Source organism: Danio rerio, chromosome 16 (genome assembly GCF_052040795.2).
Source record: "Danio rerio strain M-AB ecotype USA chromosome 16, GRCz13ab, whole genome shotgun sequence".
In the NCBI taxonomy this organism is placed as follows: Eukaryota; Metazoa; Chordata; class Actinopteri; order Cypriniformes; family Danionidae; genus Danio; species Danio rerio.
In genome coordinates this window covers 57,711,048-57,730,000 of record NC_141036.1, presented here as the reverse complement: position 1 = coordinate 57,730,000, position 18,953 = coordinate 57,711,048, and the positions used below count along the sequence as shown (strand labels likewise).

Sequence of the window (18,953 nt, the reverse complement as noted above, 5' to 3'; positions counted from 1 at the left end):
CAAAATGTATTGATCTAAAATCTGCATTTATATATTTATTTTGTTGATGCAAAATTTTTATGCATTCATTTATTCATTCATTCATTTCTTTCCTCGTTCCTTCATTGTGTAAGTGCAGTAATCTGTATGGTATGAGTGTCAGTCTGCAGGAGTGATTCTCTCAGTCTTCTGCTCTTAAGGCTCATTCTCTCCTCTTTCAGGTCACCTTCACTTTAAGAAGCTCATTCCTCACTGACAGCCTGTAGATCTACAGAGACTGGCATTTATTTAGACGGAGCTCAGCACAGATGGATCCATTATGCTGAGGGTATCAAGAGGCTACTTTTAGGAGGATGTCTGGAGCTGCTGGAGTGTTTCTATAGTCAAACTAAAAGCAAACACCACAGCAGACACTCATTATCACTGACACAACACACTACCGGCCAACAGCAGGGATTCATGTTTGGATTCATTCTTACAGCAGCAATAGTCGAAGAATACAATCAAATCAGTAATATTGCAAAATTGTTATGTAAAGGATAAAGTATATCCAGATGGTTGTTAACACGGAATAAAGCCTGACATGTTTATCAGCAGCTGCAGTATAAGACTGAAGGATTTATTCTGTGAAAACAACTATTCTGGATGTGCTTTTTCCTGCTTATTATTGTACATGGCTACTTGCCACAAACACATAGAAATAAAATACAAAACATTGTTCTGAGCCATAATAGTTTATTAATTCTTTGATTAAATGCAAAGCTGCAAGAAGTGAGAACAGCTGATGAAGTATACACTAACATGTGCATTATTAAGTTACACGATGGCACCAAATAGTCAAAATCACAAAGCTGAAAGAAACGAAAACAGCTGATGGAGTATACACTAACCTGCGCATTACTTAGACACAAGATGGCGCCAACGAGTCAAAAACACAAAGCTGACAGAAACTAAAACAGCTGAAGGAGTATACACTAACCTGCACATTATTCAGGCACAGGATGGCACCAGAGAGTCAAAAACACAAAGCTGACAGAAAGAAAACAGCTGATGGAATATACACTAACCTGCGCATTATTCAGACACAAGATGGCACCAGAGAGTCAAAAACACACAGCTGACAGAAAGAAAACAGCTGATGGAGCATACACTAACCTGCGCATTACTTAGACACAAGATGGCGCCAACGAGTCAAAAACACAAAGTTGACAGAAACTAAAACAGCTGACGGAGTATACACTAATCTGCGCATTACTCAGGCACAAGATGGCGGCAAACAGTCAAGAACAGCAGAGCAATAGATGTTTATATTAGCCAGCTTTTTTTATTTGACTTTTTCGACCTATTTATTAGCAAGAATTATTATTAATTTAAAATCTTATGAAATTTAGCATGATCACACACAGGTCAGGTTGAGTTTACTGCTTTATTTTAAATAGATATTTATATCTGTTATTAACTGAATGATGATTGAACATGACTCAGACATATTTTTACATTTTATTTGTGCAAAAGTTGTTTAAAACACTTTACCTGCATTTAATTATGCGAAAATTACTTTGGTAAGTTTATTTTGATCAATGCAGTCACAAAGAGGGAACAATTAATCTTATAAAAAAAAAAAATTAAAAAAATTAAAAAAAATAATAATAATAATAATATAAAAATAAATGATAGTTTTTATGTATTTTTTTTAATATTACATGCACTATTAAATTCAGTTTTGTCCATGCAGTAACCAAATCTCTGTAAAATAAAATAAAATAAAGTAAAACTATTTTTTTATTTATTAATTTAATTTGATTTAATTTAATTTAATTTAATTTAATTTAATTTAATTTAATTTGATTTGATTTGATTTGATTTGATTTAATTTAATTTAATTTAATTTAATTTAATTTAATTTAATTTAATTTAATTTAATTTAATTTTATTTTATTTTATTTTATTTTATTTTATTTTATTTTATTTTATTTTACACAGACCAAACATCCCTCATTAAATAAATCTCCTCTGGATGTGTTTCAGGCCCATCTTCTTAAATTCTTGCTGGCAAATTATAAGACAAGTTTCATGATTAAGCCACTAGTGTAATTACAGCCAATTAGAGGAAAAGCCTCTTTTTCATCACTTTCTCGTGTGTCTGCAGGAATAATAAAGCAAGATGTCATGTTATTTTACACAGCAGTGGCCATCACTTTTTCACTTCCCACAAACTACCATTAAGCTAAAAATGTGGAAATGGCATAAAATATATATTTACATTTTTATGAGAGAGTGAAGCACAATTTTACGAAGCACAGAATGAATAAACCGATGAAATACTACTGAATTACATCCATTGGTCATACATATAAAATTACAGGCCACATTTGAAATGCATTGCAAAAGCATTCATGCAGTTTATGAATATACCTATTATTGCATTCAAACTGCTTCACCTACATATGATCGATAATTCATGACAAAAAAAAACAAAACAAAAATATATATACACACACACACACACACACACACACACACACACACACACACTACATAATTCGTGATATCCAGAAATGTATATAGAGCTACATTTTCAGAATGAGCCTATGTTGGATTTCTCTAAAGCAGATTTTCAGAAACTTTGATTTACTCATTTTTTTCACATTTTCTATCTGATATTGATTTTTTCTCTCTTGAGAAGGACGAGCCTCAGAAACATTATTTTGTGTATTTTTATCGTTTTTAGTCTGAGGTCACCTTCATCAATCATTTATTCCCACTAGTAAAAGAAATTACCGGCGGCCAGCAGCTCCTTCTATCTGACTATAGCATGAATTATTGATGCACTGATTCAGATGAAGTACAGTCTGCTGAAAAATGTGCATTAAAAGCACAAAAAACACAGAATCTGTGACTTGAAGAGGCACATGTGGACTTTAACATACTAGACAAAGCTTTGATTAGTAATTCATACTTAGAGTAAAATCATTTCAAACATTTAATCAAACATTTACAATTTCAGCTCCATACATTAGAATCATTGACATGGTAGATTTTTTGTTTTGCATATGTCAACTAATTATTTATTTTAATATAGTTTATTAAATAAATAACAACAATAATAATTATAATTATGACAACAACAACAATAATAATAATTGTATTAAAAATAATGATAATGATAATGATGATGATGATGATGATAATAATAATATTATTAATAATGATGATATAATAATAATAATAATAATAATAATAATAATTGTATTATCATTATCATTATCATTATTATTATTATTATTATTATTATTATTATTAATAATAATAATAATAAATGGTAATAAATGTTATTAATATATACATTAATATATTAATTAATATATTAAATATTTATATAATATGATAATATGTTAGTAATATTATGTTAATAATAATAATAATAACAATAATAATAATACAAATATTAATAATAATATGATAAATAATAATAATAACAACAACAACAACAACAACAACAACAACAACAACAACAATAATAATAATAATAATAAATATTTTATTAACAGCAACTAGAAACACAAGTGATGTGATCGGTTCTCTTTCCTATAGACTAGACAAAAAGTTATGCTCATGCACCCACAGTCTTGCTGCTTTCAAGAGTTCCAGATTTGTCTTTTTGTAAGCAACACCGGTTGCTTTTGCTTTAACCATTCTTTGAACAGATTATTTATGGGTCTAACATTAACCGTATGTGTGTGATCATCCTTTCATTATCATACACTCTATATTTTTATCTGCTTTCTTTTGCATTAACATGGTTTAATTATCCTTTTTTACAAAAACATTGCTTTAATGGGAGATTAACTCCCCATGTATGTGTAGTTAACTGGGGATCTGTCGACCTTTAGCCAGGACAGATTACTGTGTATATGTTTTGCTAAATAAAAAGGATAGTATACAGCTTTATTTTGCTTGTTTTGACACAATTAAAATTTGTGGCTAAATTAAAATAGATAAATTTGGTAAATCCTTCATTTTGAGCTGTGAAAATTATGGGAAATAAAAACTAACTGTAATACTATGAAACCATGATAGTATCAACTGCGTGCCAACAATAATAGCAATAATAGAAATATTAATAATAATAATAATAACAACATTAATAATAATAATAATAATAATAATAATAATAATAATAATAAAAATAATAATAACAACAACAATAACATTGATAATAATAATAATAATAATAATAATAATAATAATAATAATAATAATAATAATAATAATTATTATTATTATTATTATTATTATTATTATTAAAATAACATTAATAATAATAATAATAATAATAATAATAATAATAATAATAATAACAACAACAATAACATTAATAATAATAATAATAATAATAATAATAATAATAATAATAACATTAATAATATAATAACAACAACAACAACAACAACAATAATAATAATAATAATAATAATAATAATAATAATAATAAACAATATCAACAACAACAACAACAATAATAGTAATAATAATAATAATAACAACAGCAACAACAACAACAACAACAACAACAATAATAATAACAATAATAGTAATAATAATAACAACAACAACAACAATAATAATAATAATAATAATAACGTTAATAATAAGAACAACAACAACAACAACAACAACAATAATAATAATAATAATAATAATAATAACGTTAATAATAAGAACAACAACAACAATAATAATAATAATAATAATAATAATAATAATAATAATAATAACACTAATAATAATAACAACAACAACAACAATAATAATAATAATAATAATAATAATAATAATAATTTACAATTATTTGTGTAATTTAATTTTCTTTCTTTATTCATTCATTTATTTAGTATCTATTAGACCACTATATTTATTAGACATACTGTTGTGTAAATGTATTCATTCATTCATTCATTCATTCATTCATTTTTTCATTCATTCATTCATTCATTCATCTTTGTGGAGAAAAAATGTTTGTGCTAAAAAGTTTATTTAGTCTGAAATGCTCAAGATAATGAAATGAACCAAACCCCTGAACCAAAGCATTTCAGCATATCCCTCATCTGCTGAACTGAGGTCATAAAAATGATAATAACTGTATTTTTTCAAAGTTCATTAAAGCAGTTTCCCTCAAGAAGAAGAAGAACAAGTCCACAGCTCAGCAGTTTCTCACTTTTCTACCAATCAGACACTTAAGTGTGTGTCACATTTCTTATGCCTTCCTGAGACGCAGGCAGCTCATAAATATGCATGTGTGTATCACTCAGTCAGAGTCTGAAGAAAGACATTTAAGTGTTTACGTCTTAAGAATAAACAATCACACTTCTCTTGGATTTTTCTCAGTGTTTTCTTCATATTAATTGCAGAGCCCATAGCTTCTAGAGCAGGGGTCACCAACCTTTATGAAACTGAGAGCTACTTCTTGGGTACCAATTAATGTGGAGGGCCACCAGTTTGATAAACACTTCTCAAATAACAAATTTGCTCAATTTACTTTTAATTATACTTTATGTTTTTGGTAATAATTAATGATATTCATCCATGTGAAGACACTGATCATGTTAATGATTCTGGCAAAAGTTATCAACAATGATTTAACAGGGTAGGAAATACCCTGTATTTAATGTATCAATGTGCAACAATTTATTTTTATATATCTCTTTAAACATTTACATTTTTAAATGATTACTTCTATATCAGATGAAGCTTACTGGTGAGTGGCGCTATGGTGAGCTATTTTTAGAACAATCCTGCGGGCAACACATGTAATCCTTGGCACCATGTTGGTGACCCCTGTTCTAGAGGGTAAAAAATAAAATAAAAGACTGTTGTCTGTGTATTTTTTCACATTAATACAACACAACACTGTAAATATTATCGTAAATATTGAAAAAAACACAGATCCAAACAAGTTTAGGTTATTTTGTGGTGGGTTTGAGTCATTTTAGGTTGCAAAATTCAGTCATACTTTATTTTAATGTACAATTCACGCTATTAACAAAACATTAACTAAGACCTTTAGCTCAATAAACTACTATTTTGCTGCTTATTAATAGTTATTAAAGTAACAGTTGTGTTAAGATATTGGGCAAGATTAGGGATTTTTTAAAGACTACACTAAACATTACTGTATAACTATTAATAAACGTAAAGTAAAATAATAAAATAAAGTTAATATCTTACTAATAGGCAGGTAAATTGGTATGAATTGTTCAACCCGGGCTCATTGTGGAAACGTAGCCCCACGGGCGTTTCTGCGGACCGCGTTTTACGTCCCGGGAGGTACGTATTCGAGCAGTTTTTGTTTTTCGCAGATCCGCGAGAGGCCGCTGTGCGCGCTTTTTCGCGTCTCGGGCGCCTCTCGGGAGCGCGCGCCGTTCGCGCCTGCGCCGTTCTCGCGTGAAAGCCGCCGGATCGGCCGACTCGGCCGCCCTCCTCTTCCTCCTCCTCCTCCTCCTTCCCTAAACCCGAGCGACGGTTCGCAAAAGCCGTTCAGAAAAAAAAAAAAAGCAAAAGCCGCCGTCTTCGACCGCGTTTTCGGATCCCGCCGCGTTCTCGCCCTTATTTTTCGGATTCCGTTTTTCATCTTACCTGATTTCCGGAACCTGCTGATCCCCGGACTCGATCCTGGTCGTGGTCCACCGCGGCCGGCTCCTCCTCCTCCTCGTCCGGGGCCTCTGCTTCCGACGCAACGCTGTGAGCTAAGCGGACAAACTGATTGCATCGGGAAAGCCCTCCACTCGGAGACGAGCCGTCGGCCGGCTAGCGCGAAGAGAAGGGGCGAAGCGGCCCGCCCCGCAGCGTTCGCTCAGAAAAAACTAAACGCGGCCTTTACGTACCTCCGGCCACGTAAATCGCGGTCTCCAGAAACGTCCGCGGGGCTACGTTTCCAGGATGAGCTTGGGTTGGAATTGTTACTTAAACTAAAGCGTTACCTAAAATCTAATTTGGAATGTAAAAATCTTTATATGTATATATAAACTACAGAGGTTTATATGGTAAAAAGGAAATATAACATTGTTGTCTGTGTATATTTTCACACAATGCTGTTAATATTATTGTAAATATTGAAAAAACCCTGAACAAACTCATTTAAGTCTGTGGTTTTCAGAATTTAGTTTCCAAAATTCAGTCACACTATACTTAATGTACAATTACCGTTATTAACAAACCAAGAACTAGGACTTTTAGCTCAATAAACTATTAATTATCCACTTATTAAAGGGTATTGAGATAGTAGCCGTGTTTAGGTATTGGGTAGGATTACAGATTTAAAATAAGACCGTACTTTATAAGGGTATTTCTTAATAATGAATTTCTTAATAATGTACTTAAAAAAGCTGCTTTGCTGCTTGCTCAAACTACTTTTAATTTAAAACGAGTTGAAATAACACAATTCTTTATTTTTATTGAGGACAACCTAATCGTTTTATGTTCAATTAACTTAAATTTGCAAAAAAAAAATTACTACGCTAACTTAATTGATTTGTGTTGGGAAAACATGAGGAAATAATGTGAACCCAAATGATAGAGTTAATAAAAGACGTGTAAATGTTCACATTATTGACAAAATTGGAAATATAAACAAAATTATTGTTGGTCATTTTGTGGTGGGATTTGAGTCATTTTAGTTTGCAAGGTTTAACATAGGCTCATTTTAAAAACGTAGCCCTTTATACATTTTTGAAGATCGCGAATTATGTAGCCAGAAGTACTTATGGCTGCATTTTGTCTTAAAAACAAACGATACGGGGCTGTATGACACCGTTCCTTTTCACACTTACCAGCTGACCGCTTACCTCCGTATGGACGGCTTTCCTGTGGTAACCAGTTTGTCCAGTTCCATGTACAGTACATCAGCGGATTTAAGATATAGAGAGGAGTTGACAGTGACAATGGGGTTCTAGTCTGGTGAATGGTTCCAGAAATGAGTAAGACAAAAACAAAAGCCAAAAAATCAAATAAAAAAAGTAAATAACAGTGTGGGAATGTGATAATATCTGAAAACGTGGTAAAAAAACATGGTAGGGACTTTTCTTTTTCTGGATTGTGGACTGGACTGGTGGATTTACGTGGGAAGAGAAGGCAAAAATGACACTTGCAAGAAAAATTTGAGATCTTAAAAAGTGTACACAGCGGCCTCTAGTGGATTCGCGAAAAGCAAAAACTGCAAAAAAACATACCTCCTGGGACGTATTTGGCGCTCTCCAGAAATGTATATAGAGGTACATTTTCAGAATGAGCCTGGGTTGAAAAAACTAATAAATGAGTGACCCACAAAATTCTGTAGGGTGTGTGCAGTTGTTCATTCAGTGTGCTGAATTTGCTCAGATCGAGTATTGTGAGCGAATCAGGTCAGAAGGAATGACTCCACAGATCCTGCAAGTCAAATGTGATGCCAGACGGATCTTGTCAAACGACGCCGAGATTTGTCTCTCAAATAGCCAGCATCCGTGAGCAGAATGACTGCGTGTTTTTCTGCCTCTTTCTGGCTGGAATAAGCGATCGCCAGTTAATCCTAGCTTTAGCAGGGCCAGGATGATGTCAAGAGCGTTTATCTGGAGGTCGGAGAATGAATTTATTCAGAGGAATGACTCTTTTTTCCCCCCCGTTTTTCCCTTCATCCGAGGCGAACGCAAACAGAGCTGAATCCTAATGGCGGTGTTTATACTGCGGGATGGTGGTAATCTGATTAGTTCCATTCTGCGCCGCAAATCACAGTCTGAACATAAAGGGTAATTGAAGGGAATCTCTGCTCTCCAAGAGGCATTTTCTTATTACTGCGTCGTCTGATTTGATTGCTCTTTGAGTTTCTGGTCTGCTCGTGTTGGAGACTGTGATGCCACTGATGATTAACGTCTGAATGTGATTTCAGCTCATTAAAGAGACGGACACTTTTCTCCAGGTGACTCCACACTTCTGCACCTGAGAGCAGATTGAGGAGATTAATCTGAGCTCACAAAAGCTGTCTGAACACTTGGAGATGTCACTGCATGACGATTAAATAGTTCTTTGCACAGCTTCATCATTTTTAGTTTTATTTAGGGATCCACCGATATATATCGGCCACCGATATTGTATTAAAGTGATCTAATATGCCCCTTTTTACAAGATATTATCACAATATACTATTAAGTCTCTATTTCTAGAGTGTGTAGTGAAGTTTCAGCTCAAATGCCACACAAGTAATGCTTTATAACTCTCTGAAACGGACCCTATTAGGTTTTGATCCAACTTGTGTTGTTTTGGTGACTGTCGCTTTAAATTCAAATGAGATTGTGTTCTTTTTAAAAGAGGGCGGAGCTACAAATGCCTGTGTGTCAGCATAGTAGCAGATTTAAAACTCTAATGACAGACGGCTGCTTCTCACTCAGGGCTGTTTATGCTAATGAAGGGGGGATGGTCACTAGTGGGCGGGGCTTTCCCCCTCTGATGACACATACTGTACAAAGGGAGAAAGTCAATCAAAGTGTTTCTGCAGACTGTTTTGATCAAGTCTGATTATAAAAAACAGGATTAATTAATGTTTACCATTAGAAGATGGCTATATTCACACATTGTTGCAACACAACTGTGTTTAAACCTCTTTTAAAAGTGATTTTTTTGCATAATAGGTCTTCTTTATCCATATACTGGCAATAATGTAAAAAAGACCGATACTTTTTGATTAATTCAAAATTTTTTCCTCACACCAAAATCCAGTGTTGGGCAGTAGCGTTCCAAAGCGTTACTACTTTCCAAATCAAATAGCTTTTCAGTGGCAAAGCTATTTTATTAGTGAAGTAGCGCAGTAGCATCCACACAAGCTACATTTACCGATCGCGGATCAATAAGTGACGACAACGACATTCGACAACGGACCTGTGAAGCCAGTGTCTAGCCGATTAAAGTAAATCCATATGATGGCGAGAAAGAGGATTTCTTCTTCCTGTTTTACAGATAATGTGATCGATGACTCTTGCTTGTTTATTAATGCCTGTGACAGCGGTGACGTAATTTTGACAGTGGCGTGTCGCTGTTTGATTTGTACTCGTAATCAGGACTTCGTGTCCGTGGTGAAACTGTATTTCGTGTTTGTAAAGTACACCCATCACAAATTTATCAGTCATATACAAACAAAGAAAATGTTGTTTCTGTGTCTGTTCTAATCGCAGATTTTGGAATTGTACCCTCGTAAAATTACGAGTACGTTTCGTTTTCCTTTACGATTTTATAATTACGGATGCGTGAATTTTATTTACGCATAAAATATTTATGAAAGTGATTTTATTCCATACTATAACATGTAGGGCGAGGCAGTGGCGCAGTAGGTAGTGCTGTCGCCTCACAGCAAGAAGGTCGCTGGTTCGAACCTCGGCTCAGTTGGTGTTTCTGTGTGGAGTTTGCACGTTCTCCCTGCCTTTGCGTGGGTTTCCTTTGGGTGCTCCGGTTTCCCCCACAGTCCACAGACATGCGGTGCAGGTGAATTGGGTAGGCTAAATTGTCCGTAGTGTATGAGTGTGTGTGTGAGTGTGTGTGGATGTTTCCCAGAGATGGGTTGCGGCTGGAAGGGCATCTGCTGCGTAAAAACTTGCTGGATAAGTTGGCGGTTCATTCCGCTGTGGCGACCCCGGATTAATAAAGGGACTAAGACCGACAAGAAAATGAATGAATGAACTATAACATGTAAAACGCGATCGTGAAAACAACATTCAAAAAGCAACTCATGTAAACGCCTTAATCTTTAATTAATTAGATTAAGGCAAATAATTCGATTACTGATGTCCATGTAAACGTAGTCAGTGTCTCTGTGTAACTTCACATAGGAAACAAATACAATTCTCCACTGTGTTCTTATAGGTCAGTTTGTGTGACTGACAGTAGAGTGGGCGGGGCTTACACAGAAGGCTCAGTTAGTGTGTGGAGTATTAGTGCTTGTGAAGTCTGCATTCAGTCAGTCTCAGTGAAGAGATGAAGGCTGTCAGACGATTCTGCATGGACACGCTTGACATTTACAAACATTTGAGCATTTGACATTATTGCTTATCTAAGCATAGAGCGCAGATGATATTTCACGGGAAGATACGCAGCCTGTGAAGAGGCCAAATAAGAGGGCGGATAATTATCATCTCTGAGCTCTTGAATGGAGTTTAACGCTATGAGAGTCTCTTCTGGGCCCAAAGAGATTGAGTTTACACATCCAGGAGTCTGTGTGTGTGAGGACTGGTTTTGGTGGTTAACAAAGAGAGTTTTTTTGTATAATGGTTAAGACCTAGTTGTACTCTATTAGGCTGGTTTATGAGGACATGCCTTGTGTCCTTGTAGGTCAAAACACTTCAAAATCATACTTAATAGGGTCTTTTCACATTTAAATCTTGCCTCAGGTTTTCTGTAAGGGGAGGGTTTAGGGGCAAGGGGTAGGATGTGTTTTTACTATATAATATACATTATGCCTATTGAGGGTCACTGTAAATCACCAGTGTGTGTGCTCGTTTGTGTGTATGCATGTGTGTGTGGTTCTATAGCAGCTTAAATGTCCGTCAACTTGGATGATCGACTGATCAGTCTGACTGATATGAGGGTCACACTCTATACTTTATCTACACGCCTTTTTCTTTCTGATACAGACACATCGTCTGTCACATCTGTGTAGATTAGAAAGCTGAGGTGTGGCTTCACAGAGCATGACGGTGGACAAACTGAAGAGTGCAGCAGGAGACTGACTGAAAGAGTTATAGAGTGTAGGGCTGTGCCATTTGGGGAAAATATCGAATTGTGATTTTTTTTTTTTTGACAGATATTGAGATTTCGATTTAATTTACGATTTCATTTTGTAATCAAGCTTTATGTGATTAGCCGAGGAATTTACCGGAGGCTGCTGTGTATGCTTTATGAGATCTCAAAATTCTCATGCGAGTGCCATTCATGCCTGCTATTCTCATGTAAATTCACCAGAGGTCACTGTCACTGACTGACTGACTGACTGACTGACTGACTGACTGACCCACCCACCCTCTTCCCTAAACCCAACCAATAGTGTTTTCAAAAGCACTCATTGACCCACCCACCCTCTTCCCTTAACCCAACCAATAGTGTTTTCAAAAGCACCGATTGACCCGCCCACTTTCTTCCCTAAACCCAACCAATAGTGTTATCTAAAGCACTGACTGACCCGCCCACTGCCTTCCCTAAACCAAACCAATAGTGTTTTCAAAAGCACCGATTGACCCGCCCACTTTCTTCCCTAAACCCAACCAATAGTGTTATCTAAAGCATTGATTGACCCGCCCACTGCCTTCCCTAAACCAAACCAATAGTGTTTTCAGAAGAACCGATTGACCTGCCCACCCCTTCCCTAAACTCAACCAATAGTGCTTTCAAAAGCACCAATTGACCCGCCCACTTTCTTTCCTAAATCCAATCAATAGTGTTTTCAGAAGCACTGATTGACCTGCCCAGCTCTTTACCCAAACCCAACCAATAGTGTTTTGAGAAGCACCGATTGACCTACCCAACCCCTTCCCTAAACCCAACCAATAGTGTTTTCAAAAGCACTGATTGATCCACCCACCCCTTTCCCTAAATCGAACCAATAGTATTTTCAAAAGCATCGATTGACCCGCCCACTGCCTTCCCTTAACCCAACCAATAGTGTTATCTAAATCACTGATTGACCCTCCCACCGCATTCCCTAAACCCAACCGATAGTGTTTTCAAAAGCACCAATTGACCCGCCCACAGCCTTCCCTAAACCCAACCGACAGTCCTTTAAAAAGCACTGATTGACCCGCTCACCGACTTCCCTAAACCCAACCGACAGTGTTTTAAAAGGCAATGTAAAAAAGGAAAAGTCCTCGCCTGATTTTTACCACGTTTTCAGATTTCACCACATTCTCACCCTGTAATTGATTTGTTTTTTATTTTTTGGCTTTCGTTTTCGTCTTACCCGCTTTCTGGAACTGTTTTTCACCAGACTCGAACCCAGTCATCGCGGTTAACTCCTCTCTGCAAGTCCACAGAAATACATGGCTAGCTCGCAAACTGGTTACAGCGGGAAAGCTGCCCATTGGGAGGTAAGTGGTCAGCTGGTAAGCGCAATAAGAAAGGGCGTCATACCGCCCCATAGTGTTCATTTTAAAGACAAAATGCAGCCATACGTTCTTCTGGCTACATAATTCACAATGTATATAGGGCTACGAATGAGCCTGTAATCATTGTAATCATGGAAAGTTGCCATTGTACTGTAGTTGTTATTCACAGCATAAATATCGAGACTGTTGTTTGATAGTTAAATGATCATATTTGATTTTTAGGGTGCTATCTGAAAATCTGTCAAGAGGCAACAGAATAAAATGAGCCAACTCTGGCTTTTTTGCAGTGACTGAGTAAATAAAATAAATCAGAAATGCATAAAAACTAAACAAGTTTGTTTGAATTTGATTTGATTTTTACTTTAATTTATTCAATCCTATTTGAATCCAATCTATTTGCTACCTCAACTCGATTTTAAAAGCATCACCAATGAATTTTGAAAGGCGTCCAGCCAAGTTGCATCAAGTGTGAGTTATCATGCACACTTGAAAAGACCAATCAGAACGCATCATTCATATGCACAACTGGGCTTCCCACCAGCACCACATTCAAAACACCACTGGTGCCTTTAATGAACTGCCAAAGAAGCTTCAGGAAAAAATCAGAGCAGTTCACTGCCATGCATCTGAACGCAATAAGACTGTTCTGCTTGAGCAATGACAGCAGCTCGGATGATGTGAAAACTGCTGAATGACACATTTTAACAAGCCATTTTACACTGTCAGAAATCTCAATATCAAGAGTTTTAAAATCCAAACTTCTGGCTGTCAAAGCAGAAAAGTGCAAATTGATACAACTAAACTAGACGTCCCACTTTACTACACTGTAAAAACAAAACTACTTCAGCTTTATTATACACACTCCTCTGAAACAAATCCATTTCATTTATAGTAACAAACTAGCAACATTTCAGAATCTGGCTGTAAGCAATGACACAGCGACTACTCACTACATCCTTGTATCCTAGCAGCTATTAAGAACACCTACATGACCACTAGCCAAGCAACTAGCCACAACATTCACACATCCTGCCAACACCCTAGCAACCATTCAGAAAATCAAAGAAAAGTTATACAACTGCCTACTGTACAACACCACCGTATCCGAGCAACCTTTAAACCCCCTCGTATCCAAGCAACCATTCAACACCCTTGTATCTAAGCAACCATACAACACCATCACATCCAAGCAACCATTTAGAACAGGGGTCTCAAACTCGCGGCCCGCGGGCCATTTGCGGCCCTCAGTGCAATATTTTGTGGCCCGCGCCGACCGCTGTACACTGACAGAATCAGCGGAGCGGGGAGAGAGAGCGCTCCCCGCTCCGCTGATTCTATCCGTAACCAGCGGTCACTGGCATTCCCCGCCCGCCGTGTTGTCGCGCGCGTTCTCATCAGCTGTGTTGTCGCGCGCTTACTCAAGAGCGGTGTTATCGCGCGCCTACTGAAGGGCAGGACCGAGGGTGTGTCGCGTCGCGGGGGCACTTTTGATCATTTTGGAAGGGCACTTTCTATGCAAGACTAAAAAGAGCATGTGCTCTGCACAGGTTGAGCCCTATGTGTGCACGTGCCTGCCCTGCATCTTATATATATCATAGGTAGATACAGACTGGTACAGACTGATGTGACTGGAGTGGGGAGGACCGGGAGAATTCCCGGTGGGCCGGTCCGTTTTTTGGCCGCGAGGGCCGGTGTCCCTAGTTCCAGAATCTGTTGCTCTCAGCAGTCACACTTTTTAAAAATAATTTATTTATTTACTTGACCACAGCCTTCTTATTCATTATTTTACCGCAGCTCTACTCTTTTTATCTATTTTCTCGTAGCCTCATGAGCAGGATGCAGCCTGCAGGTTAATGATGATATAACTAGATATGTCACCATTTAACGTACAGCTGTTGTGGTACAGTGGTTAGTACGGTAGATTATGACGCGGCCAACCTGGGTTTGGTCCTTGTCTGAGTAACACATTTTTTTTTTTCATTTTTATTGTTAAGACATAATACTGTAAGGGTTGTTGAACATTTGAAGTTCTAAAAGCGCTGTTTTCTCAAAAAAAAGACGTGATAGTGTAATTAGAAACTGAATTGGACATAACCTTATTTTAATATAGTCAGTGGTGAACTGAGGTGGGCCGGTCTGAGGCTTGAAACTCCAGGGCTGAAAAAGAGTCCCACTCCGGCCCTGGGTGGGGGTGTTTTATTTATACATATATACACCTTTTTTTAGGTGAGGGAATGGAAGTTTTGAGTGAGTTCCCCCACTTTTTTCCCAGGACTTCAATAAGTCAAAGTACAGGTCTAGACTTAATGATGATCATCTTCAAGCCATACTGAGGGTCTCAACTGCTTCCGCTCTAAAGCCAAATGTGGTTCAGATTTGTGAGAAGAAGCGCTGTCAAGTCTCTGGCAGCAAGAAATAGGCAAAAGATGCCATGTTCAGAAGAACTGTTCATAATCTTCACTCAATGTTCTATTAATGTTCAGGACACTTCATGTTCAGAAAAAATAATTAAAACTGTTAATAATGACATTTGAGGACTTTTTTTTGTGAAATCCCTTATGTGGCCCAGCCTCACCCAGACTTTGCCTCCTGTGGCCCCCAGGTAAATTGAGTTTGAGACCCCTGATTTAGAACATCAAAGAAAAGTTATACAACTGCCTACTGCGCAACACCCTCATATCCAAGCAACCATACAACACCCTGTATCCAAGCAACCATTGAGAACATCAAAAAAACCTTACGACTGTCTACTGCACAACACCCTGTATCTAAGCAACAATTCAACACCCCCGTATCCAAGCAACCATTCAGAACAAAGAAAAGTTATACAACTGCCTACTGTACAACACCCCCGTATCCAAGCAACCAATCAATACCCTTGTATCCAAGCAACCATTCAGAACATTAAAGAAGTTATACAACTGCCTACTGAACAACTCCCCCGTATCCAAGCAACCATTCAACCCCCTCGTATCCAAGCAACCATTCAACACCCTTGTATCTAAGCAACCATACAACACCATCGTATCCAAGCAACCATTCAGAACATGAAAGAAAAGTTATACAACTGTCTACTGCACAACACCCTTGTATCCGAGCAACCATTCAACACCCTTGTATCCAAGCAACCATTCAACACCCTTGTATCTAAGCAACCATACAACACCATCGTATCCAAGCAACCATTCAGAACATGAAAGAAAAGTTTTACAACTGTCTACTGCACAACACCCTTGTATCCGAGCAACCATTCAACACCCTCATATCCAAGCAACCATACAACACCCTGTATCCAAGCAACCATTCAGAACTAAGAAAAGTTATACAACTGCCTACTGTACAACACCCTCGAATCCAAGCAGCCATACAACACCCTCGTACCTCATATCCAAGCAACATTCAGAACATGAAAAAAAATTATACAACTGCCTACTGCCACACTCGTATCTGAGCAACCATTCAACACCCCGTATCGAAGCAACCATTCAAGCCAAAGAAAAGTTACACAACTTCCTACTATACAACACCCTTGTATCCAAGCAACCATTCAATACCCTCGTATCCAAGCAATCATTAAACACCCTCGTATCTAAGCAACCATACAACACCCTCGTATCCAAGCAACCATTCAGAACATCAAAGAAAATTACACAACACCCTACTGTACAACATCCTCGTATTCAAGCAACCATTCACCACCCTCGTATCTGAGAAACCCTTTAGAACATCAAAGAAAAGTTATACAACTGCCTACTGTACAACACCCTCATATCCAAGCAACGATTAAGCGCATCTAAGAAAAGTTATACCACTGCCCAGATTACAACACCCTTGTATCCAAGCAACCATTCAACACCCTCATATCCAAGCAACCATTCAACACCTTCATATCCAAACAACCATACAACACCCTTGTTTCCAAGTAAATATACAACAAGCTGGTATCCAAGCAACCAATCAGAACATCAAAGCAACATTATACAACTGCCTACTGTACAACACCCTCGTATCCAAGCAACCATTCAACAACCCTCATATCCAAGCAAATATACAACAAGCTCGAATCCAAGCAACCAATCAGAACATAAAAGCAACATTATTCAACTGCCTACTGTACAACACCCTCGTAGCCGAGCAACCATTCAGAACATTTATTTAAAGCAATTCCCTATAAACGTCTAGTGATGACAATATAAGCAAAGACTCTAGTTGCAATCTAATCTAGTTATTCTTCAAATTGCAAATGGTAGTTTCCCGTCCATCAGTGTGTAATCTCTCTCTCTCTCTCTCTCTCTCTCTCTCTCTCTCTCTCTCTCTCTCTCTCTCTCTCTCTCTCGCTGCATTACTGTCAGACCTATAACTGCTCTAGATGTCTATTATCACAGGATGATTCTGTGAAGAAGTCATGCCCTCCTCATCTTTCCTTCAATCTTCCGCCATCATGCATCGCTCTCCAAATCATTCATTAATTCCCGCAGCACACGGAACACCCAAAGAACCAGTCCAGTCAACAAAGAGCCACAATGGAGGCTCTTTCATCCACTCAAGAATGTTTGATTTGGACCAAAACCGTCTCGATTCCCTCGACTGGATGTTGGTTAAAAGAAACAATTGATTCCAGCAGAGCTTCAGATCGATACGAGGCTCTTACAAAAGTGCTTTAGACGGCCCACAATTTACAACCAGAGCTGCTAATCCACAGAGGAACGCTAGCGATTCCAAACCCAACAGCGTTTGCTCACCGAGTTCAGGTCGAGGTTGTTTTGGACCCATTCCTTTGCTTCTTCATACTCCTCCATCAGGCCCATGATGTACAGCGTGTCCAGGGAATCCACGATTGAGGCTCCTCGAAGACCACCTAAAAACAGAACACGTATAACATATGAAGTTACTATCGATTTTCATCCAAAATTTATGTGCAAAGGTGGAATAGGGCATTAAACATTTGTAAATAAGTCAGTGTTTATATCCAATGAGTCAAAGGTCCAATCCCAATTCTATTTTTCTATCCATTCCCCTTCCCCTTGGCCCTTGAAACAGAATGTGAAGGGGAAGAGCTTCAAAATTTACCCCTTACCGTACGCTCACACCGAAAGCGGCGAAAGCATCAAAGTAGCCAGAAGCGATTCGTTTCCAATGAGAGCCGGTGGCGATAAGTGGCGAGGAGCAGCGCGGTGCGTCTTCGCCGGCGTGGGCGTCGAGGAGAGATGAAATCAAGTCAACTTTATGGTAATGAGTAGGGATGTAACCGTATTGTAAATACCGTCATACCGCAATATAATTTTTTTTCGATATTACCGTAGGCGCATGACTCGTTAAAACTATAGGTCTTCTGAGAAAATTTGCTCAGGCGAATGAAGCGAACGGGAGGTAGCAAAAACTACAATTCCCATCAGCCCATGCTTGACCATCATCCCTTGCGGTCTGTTGTCGCTACAGATCCAGTAATGTGGAAATGGAGTGTGCTGCTAGAACCGGGGATGAAAAAGAGCTGGAAAACTCTAAAGCGGGTGTTGTCGCCGCGCGCATACTGAATAGCGGTGTTGTCGCGCGAGTTCTTATAAGCTGTGTTGTCGCGCGCGTACTGAATAGCGGTGTTGTCGCGCGAGTTCTTATCAGCTGTGTTGTCGCGCGCGTACTAAATAGCGGTGTTGTCAGCACACTGTTCAGATTGATGCAGACATGAGACCTCTATCTCACTCATGGTTTGTCCTCTCAAGTGGGGGAAAGACAATGCACAACGTTACCCACTGCTGTCAACCTGGGCCAAGTCATATCTCTCTTGTCCCAGAAACCTCAGTCCCAAATGAGAGGGGTTTTTTTTCTGTTGCAGGGGACATTGTAAATACCCAGAGATAC

At 37.8% G+C, this 18,953-nt stretch overlaps 2 protein-coding genes across 4 annotated transcripts in view; both read right to left on the bottom strand.

Moving 5' to 3' along the window:
• The window catches only part of slc9a1a (solute carrier family 9 member A1a), a 407,815-nt gene that overhangs the window by 64,877 nt on the left and 323,985 nt on the right, over window positions 1–18,953 (bottom strand). The window lies entirely within an intron of this gene.
• Window positions 1–18,953, bottom strand: part of LOC101882461 (mannosyl-oligosaccharide 1,2-alpha-mannosidase IA) — a 356,204-nt gene that overhangs the window by 119,505 nt on the left and 217,746 nt on the right. For all 3 annotated transcript variants that reach the window (XR_015512119.1, XM_087288103.1, XM_087288102.1), the window contains exon 3: window positions 17,837–17,952. Coding sequence is in view for 2 of the 3 variants with exons in the window: in XM_087288103.1 (XP_087144229.1) it covers window positions 17,837–17,952 (116 nt within the window). In the remaining variant the exon portion in view is untranslated. The remainder of the gene's footprint in view (window positions 1–17,836; window positions 17,953–18,953) is intronic.